General features: G+C 40.1%; 1 protein-coding gene across 4 annotated transcripts in view; it reads left to right on the top strand.

Moving 5' to 3' along the window:
* The window catches only part of UMAD1 (UBAP1-MVB12-associated (UMA) domain containing 1), a 271,483-nt gene extending 260,894 nt beyond the window's left edge, over window positions 1-10,589 (top strand). For all 4 annotated transcript variants that reach the window (XM_079932449.1, XM_079932448.1, XM_079932451.1 and 1 more), the window contains one exon: window positions 8,688-10,589. In XM_079932449.1, coding sequence (XP_079788575.1) covers window positions 8,688-8,945 — 258 coding nt within the window. In that variant the 3' untranslated portion in view covers window positions 8,946-10,589. The remainder of the gene's footprint in view (window positions 1-8,687) is intronic.
* Window positions 10,590-14,142: the final 3,553 nt, after the last annotated feature.

Below are 14,142 nucleotides of genomic sequence, written 5' to 3'. Positions count from 1 at the left end.
ATCAGTGGCAGTGGAGGGGCAGAGATAGAGGCAGATGGCAGTGGGTGAGGAATGAAGCAGATAGCCAGTGTCAGCAATGGTCTCAGCCGGGCTGAGAAACAAAGTAGAAAGATAGTGTGGGAGGGGAGTTCAGTGGGTGAGATGTCAATGGGCCATATAGACTTGAGGAGAATTTTCTGTAAATGGTGAACTGATTATATGAAAGATGAGCAATTAGAGGAGCTTCTGACTGATGAAGCCATGTCCTTGAAGAGTGGGGACAAGATGAACGTGGAGCACCGGGGAAGGGTTCGCTTTGGGGAGGAGGAGGGCAACTTGCCCTCTGTGGCAGGAGGGAAGCACAGATGGGTTCAAATGTAGATAAGTCTTTTGGATACAGCAGGTAGAGGAGATCCTCAGCCGATGGTTCCTATTTTCTCTATTAAGTAGGAGGCTAACCACCTGCTGACAGCAAGGAGGAAGGTGATGATGTCGGGCGAGAGAAGAGAAGGGGTGAAATCCGTGCTGTAAAGAACGAATGGGGGAGGCTTACTGGGAAAATAGGAGATGTCTGGACAGCTTAAGGTTAAAGATCACGAGTTTTTATAAACTTTTTAAATGTTTTTTTAAAAAATCACTGCAACAGCCCTTTGTATTTTCAAAACCAGTATGAAACAGGATCCCACATTGAACACACTGTTTCTTCCAGGTTCATTTCCTAAAATGCTCTTCTTTCCTCTTCCCACTGCTCCCCCACTCCAGTTGGCTAGTACAGAAGATTTTCTGGCTTTAGTGAAGCCACTTTTCCAAGAATACATGGAACAGATTACAGAAGCAAGTGACAGCCGGCTTGCTTCTCCTTCTTCACGTACAGTCAGCTGGAGTTCTGAAAAGAGGAAGTCGGGAGAACTTTTTTTCTTTTTTAAAGAAAGATGGGAGCATCAGGAAGCTTGAGCAGGTGGAAACACTGAGGAAAAAAGAAAGAAGAGAAAAGGGAAGCAAATAAGGAAACAAAAGAAATGAAAACTGAAATGATGTCATAAATCAGAAAGAAAAGGGAGCAAAGAAAATACCTGCTTTCTAACCTAGCCTCTTAGTTTGCTACCAAAATATGCAGTATCCTTGAACTAGGAGCCCAAGTCACATGGAACACAGACGTTTTGAGTGATTTCAGCTCTCTTCTGCCTAATTTATCTGTATCAGCGGTAAAGTATTCTGGGCTTTTGTTTGTTTCTTTGGACCAACCCCTTAATTTAAAAATCAAGTCTAGGGTATCTGAGGAACAAGGGGACCAGATTCAGTGTCATTCGGAATATTTAATGGGTGCTTGTCATGTGCAGGTATGAGTGTTCTGGGTAGTGGGGATTGGCAGAAAACAGGAAATAGTCTCTTCCTCTGCAATATAATTTCTCCCAATTGAAAGGAGACTATTGCTTAGGACTTACGTAGGTGGAAGAGCCCAATCCTCTGGCTTTTATCAGCTAGCCGGACATTTATTGGCAAGTAACTTCTTAGAAGAAGTAAGAAGCTTGAGTACTGCCTTAACTGTGCCATTACTTGTATCACCTTTTCCTAACCTCTTGTCCCCTGATGCTTCTGACTCAGATTTGCCCCCTACCCCACCCCCATCGAGACGCTGATGTAATGCAAGCAGATAGCAGCTGAAGCCAAAATAGAATGGATAGTTATCTGAGGAGATAAAGTGACGGTGTTCCCTGTTCAGGCTATTGTTCAAGGGAACGTGTCTTTTATTTATAGACGTAGAATTTAAAGGCATAGACGGCCAGAGCTGGATATTACCTCTTCTTACTATAACTCGTTTCCTAGAAGTATGCTTGATATAGCTACCTTCTTTGCATGTAAATTGAATGTGATAAATGGGTGTTTTGTACTTGGTTTCATGTTCTTTTAATAGGTTCTGTTACTGTTGGGGTTAAGGCTGGTTTCTAAATTTCAATGCTTCAGTATTTTGCTTTTATAGGACACTATTTTATCTCTACTTATCTGAGACACGGGTTGTAGAAAAAGGCAGGAGGTTTTAAAAGATGCCAACTATAGGTGATGTTCATATTAATAAACTATTCATACTTTAGTCTGGTATGGCTAAGTAGATGAAGCCTCCAAATTGTTAGCGCGTTTGCAAAGTTGGCTCCCCTTAATAGATTTCATGGCGGTTAGTGGAGCCTCTGTGCCAGGAAAAATGTAGTAGTCTGTTCTTAAACCTCCATTTCCTTGCTTCCAAACACCCAAGAGTGAGGTTCACAAGGATGCCACGAACCTTCTGTTGCTCTGGGAAAGTGACTTCATCTTTCTAAGACTTTACGAAAAAGTGTGATGTGCCTTGTACTCTTGGAGTGTGTTTTTTCCTAAGCTCTAAGAAGATTTTACAGATTGAACCTCATGAATTTTTACAGCCCTTCTGCAAGAAAGGGAAGAATAGTGCCTATAAACCACTTTGAATTATTCGAAACAAAGATAATAGAATGTAAGGAACCCAAGATAAACCTGGCCAGCCTTTTTTTTTTTTTCCGGTATGCAGGCTCAGCGGCCATGGCTCACGGGCCCAGCCGCTCCGCGGCATGTGGGATCTTCCCGGAACAGGGCACGAACCCACGCCCCCTGCATCGGCAGGCGGACTCTCAACCCCTGCGCCACCACGGAAGCTCTGGCCAGCCCATTTTTAACAGGTTAACTGATGAACAAGAAATAATTTTTATGAAAACAGCTGATTAATTGTAAACTTTGTTTGTTGTCATGATACAGATAAGGAAATTTATTTTCTCCCTGAGATGAAAAAAGATTCTGACATGGTACACTCATGTTCACCCGTGTAAGGGCAAACATTCATTTGAAAAAGAAGTATTAAAGCTAGATTATGTGAAGGAACTTACATTCAAGAATATTATCATAGCAGCATTTCTGTGAACAGGATTAATCACAAAAGTAACAAGTATGCTTTATGAACATAATATTTGAAGTATTATTTTTAAATTTGGCTATTAACCATAAGGTTAATTGATTCTTTTCTTCCTGCTCCATTGTGGTTAACATACTCATTCTTCCCTTTAAAGACCCATTGTATTATGCAAATGAAAAAAATTGAAAGACTTTGTGTCTAAGAGAGAAGGCTGCTTTTTGCAGGGGGACTCATGCACCTGTCTCAGCCTTCACCCCCCCACCTCTGCTGCCATTGGCTGCCAAGCTAGGGACTCAGTGATCAGGGTTAGTGGGTGTAGGGTCCTTGAATTTTGACTCCCATTTTCTTTGTGACTTACTCTTATTTTGTCTTATAATTTCTCCCCTTCCAACTCTCAGCATGCCAACAGCAGCTGCATCATGGCACTCACCCTTGCTGCCAAGAGGGCAGGCAGCCTCCTTGGAGACTGGAACGTGGCACTCTAGCCAACGGTTAAGAAATAGATACTGGAGTAAGACATATAGCACCGCTGATACTCAGAGCCTTCTAGGAGGCATTTAGTGGAACACTGTGTCCACAGTGTTTTTTAACTTAATTTAAATTTTGGAAACTTTTTATTACGGAAAGTCTTCAAACATATACCAAGGTAGAAAGAATACTGTAGTACACGCCCACATATCTTCCTATCTCTCCCTTTCACCCATGATCAACTCATAGACAATCTTGTTTCACTGTCCATGGTGTTTTCCCCATGGTTTGTCCAGGCTACTGGTAGATTCATTTCCAGGGATAAATATCTCTTAAGTTATAGTTCCTTTTCCATCCTTCCTCAGTCTAATATCTATCACCTTAATGATTTTCTCAATCCTTGCTTCCTAAAGGTAAAAGCTAGTAGAGTCGTTTTTTCCTTCTAAATTAAGCCAAGATGCTATGTTAGTAACTGTCATATTTTCCAGTACTGTCCCCTAAATTTTCGAGGCTTTGTTCATCCAGTCAGCCAGTCTACCCAAAGCATGGCTGAAAGGTACAAGACCTTAGAACACAGAACTTTCAAGATCACTGAGTTTGATTCTCAGTTTTACCACAGACTAGCTAGCTGTGTAACCTGAGACAACTTCCTTAACCTTTCTGTGCCTCAATGTTCTCTTGTTTTTAACATGAGACTAGTAATAGGACACGCCCTACAGTGCTGTTGCAAGACTTAAATGAGTTCATATACTTAGACCGCTTAGAAGCCTGGCACAAAGTGTTCAATGTACGCTAGTTGCTGTCACCATCACCACCATCATCATCATTTTTTGCCCCTCACCACTCATTTTACAGAATAGAGAACTGAGGCCCAGGTGGATGAAGCAGCCCCCTTCTGCTTATGGCATATGGCAGTTTTATCAGGAGACCTTGAACAAGAAACCACATGGCTCAATTCCTTTATTATACTAGATATAGTCTTGTCCTCAAGGAATTATGCTCTGACAGACAAGAATGATTTGTAAAGGAAAGGGAAGAGCATTAATAAAAGCATGAACAAAGGAATAACCATTGCTGCCAGAGAGGTAAACCTTAGAAGTTGTATGTTTAGAAAGCAGAGTGCTCCGGGTTAACATACCTCCTTTTTAGTGGAGAAGGTGAGATTTTAAGAATGCTTTTGTTTAAGAAAGGAGATGATTTGGCTAATGAAACTGGAGAACATTCTGTACTCAAGGGAGAAAGAGAAGAAAGTTCAGGTATGGAATGCGATCAACAGATCTAGGGAACATTTGCCCATGAGATTAAGAGAGAAGACAAGATATAAGAGGAGAGGGGAAGGCAAGATTGTTTGAACCATCTGTGAATGTCAAAAAAACCCAAAAGAAATGGATGGATCCTAGACTTTATCTAAAGCCAAGAGGGGTCTGACATTACTAAAGTTTTTATTTATCACTGACTTTTAACATGTGCGAAGCATTATTCTACTTACTCATAAATTACTTACTACTTATATTACTTCATATAATTCTCATAACAATTCTATGAAATAGGTACTACTACTGATTTCCTAATACAGCTAAGGAAACAGACGCAGAGAAGTTGAATAACTTGTCCAAGGCCATTTGCTTATTAGTAGGCAGGATTTGTACCCAAGTAGTCTAGCTCTATGCTCTGTGTTTTTAAACACTCTGCCATGCTGGCCCATGGTAACCAAAGCCCTGGTGCATCTGTAATCTTCAGGAAACCAGTGTATAGTGATGCCCTTTAAAGAAGCTGGAATTATGGCATCATTACTCACTGATACCTGTGCTCTCGGCTGACCCAGGGACACTTACTATTTAAATCCCAGTCAGGTTTCAGGAAGCAGATTCTATCCATTCATTGCCTACATGGACCTGTCTGAAAAGCTTTGTCATCACCGGGTGAGGTTACATTTGTTCTAGTTGCCATCCTAAGAAAGTATTCTGGTATCTTATTTTCACATGAAGCTGTAAAACAACTCTTGATAGGGATGTGTTTGGTAACTTCATTCATCCAGAGTCATCTTACTACACAGGTATTTCTTGAGAGCCTCTGTTCTAGGTGTTGGGGGATGACTGTGAAGAGAGCAGTTCCTTCTCTACAGAATCTCTGTGTTTTCCTTTCTTAGGAGCTTCTTCTCTTTAGCATATAAACAGACATTGTTTCTCCCAACTTAAAAAAGAAAAAGAAAAATCAAGAGACAGCTCTCATGACCCCACTTCCCTTTCCAGCTACTGGCCATCTCTTTTCCCGTTTACAGCATAGCGTCTGGAAAACAGTCTGTTCTCGTATTTGTCTTCACTTTCTCTCCTCCCGTCCTCTTTTAAACACACACCAAGCCGACTTTCTCCACCAGATTGCACTAGCTCCAGACTTGAGTTACATCCCTCTGCCTACTAACAGCTCCACGTAGACGTCCGCTAGGCACGGGGAACATCCAAAACTGAACTCTTGACCTTCCTGTCCAAGCCCCATCCCTGTGAATGGAGAACCCATCCTTATTGCTCAGGCCAAAAACTTTGGCCTCATACTTGACTCCACTCTTGTTCTCACACCCCACCATCTATTCCATCAGCACACCCTATTGACTTTAACCTTTAAGTCTATCTAAAACCCAACCGCTCTCTCTTACCTTTACTATCATATCGCTAATCCACATCACCATCATCTCTCTTTCCCAGCTGGTCTTCCTACTTCCTTCCCTGGCCCTGTTACCCCTCACTGCCTGCTGGCAACATGGCAACCAAACAATTCTTTTAAGCCATCAGTCAGAATGTATCTCCTCTGCAAAAATATGTTCTTCAAAAATTTTTAATCCCACATGCAACAACATGGATGAATCTCATACATATAATGTTGAGTGAAAAAAGCTGCAAACAAAAATGTATGATTACCTTCATTTAAAATATAAAAATAGGTGACTCGATCTATGTTGTTAGAAGTCAGAATGGTGATCTAGGGGTCAGGGAGTTGACTGTGACTGAAAGAGAGCACCACTCTCTTTCTATGACCCTATAGAAATAGGGTCATTTCTATTTCCTGATCTGGGTAGCGGTTGCTCATAGGTGTTTCGCTGGTTAAAACTTAGCCAGCTAGGGCTTCCCTGGTGGCGCAGTGGTTGAGAGTCCGCCTGCCAATGCAGGGGACGTGGGTTCGTGCCCCGGTCCAGGAAGATCCCACGTGCCGCGGACTGGCTGGGCCCGTGAGCCATGGCCGCTGAGCCTGCGCGTCCGGAGCCTGTGCTCCGCAACGGGAGAGGCCACAACAGTGAGAGGCCTGCGTACCGCAAAAAAAACAAAACAAAACAAAAAACTTAGCCAGGTATACACTTATGATGTACCCCATTTCTGTTTGTATTTTGCACTTCCATAAAAAGTTTTACAAAATTGTTATTTCTTACACAGAAAATCATTCTCCTCTAGACTTAGAGACAGGAATTTATCCGCATTTATAGCCATTATAATATAAGCCCTATTCAGGCAAAAGTCTTGTCTGCTTTCATTTATTCAACAAATATTTACTGAACGCTAGACACTCATCCTGGCATTTGGGATATAGCAGTGAACATGAGAGACAAAAACCCCTTAAGCTTCTGAGGGATGATAATCAGAATAAATTAGATACCATTATAACCAGGTGCCAAGGACTATGGAGAGGACAGAAGCAGGAGAGGCAGGCAGGGAATGCTGGAGTGGACGAGGTGAGGTGGCAGGAAACAGTCTAATGAAACAGTCAGGAAAGGCCTCACTGAGAAGGTGACATTTGGGCCACCACTGGAAAGGAGGGGAGGGAAAGAGCCCTGTGTTTATGTGGGAGAAGAACCTCTTGGGCGGAGGATCTGGAAAACAAAGGCCGGAGGCAGAAGCAGGCGGACTGCACGAGCCACGGCAAGGAGACAGTGGAACTAGAGGGGCCTGAGCAAGGTCAGACCAGCTGGGCTAAGGTCAGAGAAGTAGCCGAGGCCAGATCACAGTGGGCCTTGTAAAGACTCGGGAGTTTGATTCTGCATGAGACTGGGGGGCGGGGGGGAGTAAATTTTTGCCTGACCTGGTTTGAGTTAGGTTTCAGCTGCTTGTAGTGGCAGGTTGTTCGTTCTCATTGCTGTAAATATACTTCTGTTTATTATCCATTCTACTATTGATGAATGGATACCAGCTCACTCTACCAGCTCAGGGCTTGCATTGAGTGCTACTATGAACACCCTAGTGCTGCATGTCTTTTGGTAAACTCCTGTACGCAAGACATACCAACTTTAAAGAAATTGAATTAAAAGATGTATCAATTCTTCTTATTTTAATAACTTACATAACATAGGATTTTACTTCCAGCGAAAGGCAGGTTATCAACCACTACGTACCGTACACATTAGAGGTAAATTCCCAAGTATGTATTAGGGTAAAGCAGTAACGTATGCAAGACAGAGAATACAAAGATAGGTAAAATAGATTATTTGCCCTCAAGGACCCTAGATTCTAGTTGGGGATAAGACATAAGCACGTGAAACAGCAACTAGCAAGGACATGTAAAGGAAATGCCAAATAATATCCTGGGCAGTTTGCCCCATAGTCATTCTCAAGTGGGCAAGGTCACTTTGAACTATGTTGATATAAGATTTCAGAGGGAAGCTGGGGATTCTGTGGGGCCTGAAAGCTGACATCAGATTTGGAAAAGCAGAGAAAGACTTCGTGGACATTATCTGGGCTAGCGAAACAGCAAGAGGGCCCATTTGTATTGGAGGGGCCCGTAGGTGGTCCATCTGAATAAGAGTAGGGCTTAGGATTCATTTTAAAACCGAGTAGAGGACTCCCCTGGTGGCGCACTGGTTAAGAATCCACCTGCCAATGCAGGGGACATGGGTTCAAGCCCTGGTCCGGGAAGATCCCACATGCCACGGAGCAACTAAGCCCGTGCGCCACAACTCCTGAGCCTGTGCTCTAGAGCCGGCGAGCCACAACTACTGAGCCCACACGCCTAGAGCCCACGCTCCACAACAAGAGAAGCCACCGCAATGAGAAGCCCGTGCACCCCAACGAAGAGTAGCCCCCGCTCGCTGCAACTAGAGAAAGCCCGCTCACAGCAACAAAGACCCAACACAGCCAAAAATAAATTAATTAATTTAAAAAATAAATAAATAAAACCTAGTAGAGATATAGATGGATTTATTTCTCAAGTAAGTAAATAGCTGCGTTCTAATCTGGGAATGTTTATATGTTCCACATTTCTCAATCACTTGGATATACTAATGCCATATAACCTCAAAGTCCATAAGGTCTAAATGACTTAAATATATATGTATTTTTAGATTGGCAAAGAAAACTCATCCAGTGTGACTGTAGCAGGCCCCGAGATGGAAAATAAGGCAGGCCAGACTCTGGAAAACAGCTCATTAATGGCCGAGCTTCTGAGCGACGTACCCTTCACCTTGGCCCCGCATGTGCTGGCCGTGCAGGGCACCATCAGTGACCTTCCCGACCACTTACTCTCCTATGATGTCAGCGAAAACTTATCAAGGTTTTGGTATGATTTCACTCTTGAAAACTCAGTGCTCTATGGTTCGTAATCTTTATGTCTGTTTGCACCTTAACAGCTTTAAGACAAAAGTTTGCCTGTTTTATTTAACCTGTGTGATGTTTTTTGACATTTCCCTGTTTAAAGGCCCTCAGAAAAGCAAGGATCATAAAGCAAATAATATTACATTCATTGCTCTATTTTTTTAGAATAAAGCATATTTGTATAAAAAGTAAACTTAAGATCTACTACTTCCTTTTCCCCCTAATAATAAATACAAATATTAATTTATCAAGGTTTTATGAAAGGAGTAGATTCCGTCAACCGGTCTCTCAAAATACAACACCTCATATTTATCTTAGAAAAACTGTGAAAAAGAACTGAGGCATTTTTCTTAGTTACCACAAGAAACTGAAGTCTCCACTTAGAGGGAGTGTGATTTCTCTTCTCTGGTTTGGAAGAAACTTACTTAATGTTATCCCCTTTCTCCTTCCACTGTGTTTATTAATGAATTCAGAAAAAAAGAAAAAAAGTTGGCAGTTAGCTTAATTTCTTCAGTCTTGATTTAGACATTGATGTGGAAATTTACAACTTTTCCTAGAAAGCAATGGTAGTTTGCTGATGTAAGAATGCTGTAAGAAGAATGCTCTGGATACTGTTTCTTTTGAATGACAGATTTTGGTTTCCTTAATCCCGTGGCAGTCTGTTCCACCTTGATGGAGTCCTGAGTTCCTGCCTTTGGTTTTTGCTACTTCACGGTTTGCTCTCTCGCCAGCTTTCCAAAGAACGTTCCCTGCTTCTGCCTCAGTTGGCATTTGTTCTCCTTACCACCTATGTTCCTGGTTTATGAAGAGATCCATATTTCCTTTCAACCTCTCTACCTCCCAAAGAAAAGCATCTCATAATGATATGTATTATTGCTGATAAAGCCCTTATTTAGAAATTCGTTGGCCAAAATACAGATGGAAATGTTTTACTGCTACAAAAACTGCAACTGACTCATTTCCATTTAGAGTGTAGGCAAAACACCTAAACAGGACTTTTAGTTCGTGAATATCTGTTACTTATTCCAGAAAACTGCCATTGGTCCATAAACTGTAAAGGGAAGAGGTAAATTGTGATAGAGCATTTTCTATGCCATGGAAAATTTAAATCACATTTGCTCTGATTAGTGGCAATACAGTTTATTGATTCTGTGCCAAATCTTAACTATATGCTTCACAAAGGTAGAGTGCCATAGCAAAACTAAGTACTGTGCATAAAGGTACGTGAATTATTCAAGTTTTAATGTATCATGCATGTTGGTTTAATATACGTGGCATGGTCTTGATAAAATGTTATATTATTTATAATGTAAATGTACATTTCTATTGCCAGAAATATGCTTCACTTACAAATAATGCTACCATATGAGGTGAATGATTAAATTAGAGCTTCACGTAGTTTTCATAAAACATCAGTCTAAGAAATCTAACTTATTACTAAGACAAATGTGACCATTTTATAGCAGTTTTTGTGAAAACATATCTTTTTTTCAATATCCGTGTTAATGTACAGCCAATGTTAAAGCCAAATGTAAGCATGTTATCAATTTGTCTATGTGTTAAATTTTGTCTACTTATACATTTCATTTATATGTATGTCTACCATGTTATAAATATGCTTATAAGTATTTTCATTTGTCTATAAAAGATATTTAAATAAACATGAATTTAAAAAAACTGATATTTTTATTATTTTCAGATCAGAAAAATGGTTTTCTTTGCATTATTCATATCTGAGTGCAAGTTATTGATTCTTTGAAAGGCCAAGATTTAAGTACATAGTTTTTGTAGTCCAGAGAAAATTATGAAATTTCCTCTTATATGTAAGTTTTAAGGAATAACATTGAAAATGGTAAGATCACTAGTCCTGGATTAATAAGACTGGAGATTTGGGAGAAATCACAGAACATCTTAAGGTAGATCCCCATCATCACAAGATTTAGTAAAGGCCAGTGTTAATGACCTATTTTTAACAAAAAACATTGTAAAAATGTCCATTTTAATTTTCTTACTCTATATAAATCAATGTTACTTTTTGAAAACTGGAAAAACATTACTAATCAACTAGCCAACTCCATTTTACCGAAGAGAAACCTGAAGCCTAGAAAGGTTAAATGATTTAAGTCACCTAGTTAGTGATAAATATTTCCTTTAATAGTGTTAATAATTATAATATGAATTATAACAAAGCTTGTATGCTCTGGTGCATTTGAAGCAGCCAGAGTTTGTAATGGCTCCCTCACTTAGAAGCTGTGTGATTTGGAGTTAGTTCCTTGATTTCTTGTGTCCTTAGTTCCTTCTCCAATTAAATAGTAATTGTATGCCTCTTGCAGGGTTGTGTTAGGTTTTAGATGGTGTCTGTCAAATGCCTGGCAGCATAAAGCTTGAACACACCATAGGTGTTCTGCAAAAGGGAGCTCTTATAATTCTCATTACTAACCACACGTACAACAGTCTAATGAAATGCAAAATACATACTAACTGAACTGCTTAACGAGTAATATAAAAATATATAGCTACCTACATTTATATTGTAGATCCCTCCTGCCCCATTATTTTTTTCTATACTAAATACCTCACTAAGAAAAATATTGCTAAAATATGTTGGTTGACTCTTCTGCAATTCCTTAGTTAAGAATTCCATAGGGAACACTTTTTTCCCTCTCCTTATCAAGCATCATGGTCCTTTTCCTCAATACAAGTTATCGCTGTAAAGTACTGTAGGTATAGAATGTACAAGCAATTTTACTGAATCTTATTTTTAACCCTAAAACACATTCAGGAAGTTTCATGTTTTTTTTTCCAGCTTTCTTTAACAACATTTGCATTCTTTCCTAAAAACAGAATTAGAGAGGAGATTCTGACCAATCTATTAATCTGTTGAATTAAACTTTGATTAACTGAACTTTTAAAATTGTACCATTAAATATTAACAAGAGCACATTTCTTGTTAACAATTCTGGAAACCCAAATAGCTTTTTTTAAGTAAACATTCATTGACACCAACACTTTTTTTCTCTTTCTCAAAGTAAAATTATAAATTGAAAACAGTATAAATTGAAAACTGTAATTCAAAAAGATACCTGTACCCCAATGTTCATAGCAGCACTATTTACATTAGCCAATACATGGGAGCAACCTAAATGTCTATCAACAGATGAATGGATAAGGACGTTGTGGTATATACACACACACACACACACACACACACACACACACACACACACACACACACACACACACACTAGAATATTACTCAGCCATAAAGATGAAATAATGCCAGTTGCAGCAATATGGATGGGCCTAGAGATTCTCTATCTTACTTTACTTAGTATGATAAAGCCAATATCATATGATATCACTTATATGTGGAATCTAAAAAAATGATACAAATGAACTGACTTACAAAACAGAAATAGATTCACAGACATAGAAAACAAACTTATGGTTTACCAAAGGGGATAGTGGGGGTGGGGGGAGATAAATTAGGATTTGGGGATTAACAAGTACATACTATATATAAAATAGGTAAACAACAAGGACCTATTGTATAGCACAGGGAACTATACTCAATATCTGGTAATAACCTGTAATGGAAAAGAATCTGAAAAAAAATTTATGTGTATGTATAATGGAATCACTGCTGTATACCTGAAATTAACAAAACATTGTAAATTACTCTTATTAAAATATACTTTATTGGCATGAGCCCTCCTGGAGGCCACCATTTTCTTACAAAGACATGGCCCCACCCCACAGCCTGTAGGCTCCAGTGCTGGGAAACCTCAAGCCAAACCAACAGGGCAGGAACACTGTCCCACCCATCTGCAGACAGGCTGCTTAAAGTCTTCCTGAGCCCACAGCCCTCTAAACACACCCCTTAGCTTGGCCCTGCCCACCAGAGGGAAAAGACCCAGCTCCACCCACCATGGGCAGGAACCAGTCCCTCTCACCAGGAAGCCTGCACACGCCTCTTAGACAGCCAGGGCGCAGAGAGGAGAAGCAAGAAGAACTACAAGTCTGCAGTCTGTGGAATGGAAACCACAGTCACAGAAAGTTAGACAAAATGACATGGCAGAGGATTATGTCCCAGATGAAGGAACAAGATAAAACCCCAGAAGAACAACTAAGTGAAGTGGAGATAGGCAATCTACCTGAAAAAGAATTCAGAATAATGATAATAAAAATGATCCAAGATCTTGGGAAAAAAATGGAGGCACGGATCAAGAAGATTAAAGAAATGTTTAACAAAGACCTGGAAGAATTAAAGAACGAACCACCAGAGGTGAACAATACAATAACTGAAATGAAAAATACACTAGAAGGAATCAATAGCAGAATAACTGAGGCAGAAGAATGGATAAGTGAGCTGTAAGACAGAATGGTGGAAATCACTGTTGCAGAACAGAACAAAGAAAAAACAATGAAAAATGAGGACAGTCTAAGACACCTCTGGGACAACATTAAATGCACCAACATTGGCATTATAGCAGTCCCAGAAGGAGAAGAGAGAGAGAAGGGACCTGAGAAAATATTTGAAGAGATAATAGCTGAAAAATTCCCTAACATGGGAAAGGAAACAGTCACCCAAGTCCAGAAGCACAGAGAGTCCCAGGCAGGATAAATCCAAGAAGGAACATGCCAAGACACATAGTAATCAAATTGACAAAAATTAAAGACAAAGAGAAAAATCTTAAAAGCAGCAAGGAAGAAGCAACAAATAACATACAAGAGAATCCCCATAAGGTTATCAGCTGATTTCTCGGCAGAAACTCTGCAGACCAGAAGGGAGTGGCGTGACATTTAAAGCGATGAAAGGGAAGAACCTACAACCATGAATACTCTGCCCAGCAAGGCTCTCATTCAGATTTGATGGAGAAATCAAAAGCTTTACAGACAAGCAAAAGCTAAGAGAATTCAGCACCACCAGACCAGCTTTGCAACATAAGCTAAAGGAACTTCTCTAGGCGGAAAAGAAAAGGCCACAACTACAAACAAGAAAATTACGACTGGGAAAGCTCTCCAGTAAAGGCAAACATAAGTAAAGGTAGGAAATCATCCATACACAAATATGATATCAAAACCAGCAATTGTGAGAAGAGGAGAGCACAAATGCAGGATGTTGGAAATGCATTTGAAATTAAAAGACCAGCAACTTAAAACAATCTTGTCTGTATATAGACTGCTATATCAAAGCCTCATGGT

Source organism: Stenella coeruleoalba (assembly GCF_951394435.1).
Source record: "Stenella coeruleoalba genome assembly, chromosome: 9".
NCBI classification, from domain to species: Eukaryota; Metazoa; Chordata; class Mammalia; order Artiodactyla; family Delphinidae; genus Stenella; species Stenella coeruleoalba.
Note: the sequence above shows the minus strand (reverse complement) of the source record. Positions and strands in the feature narration are given on the sequence as shown.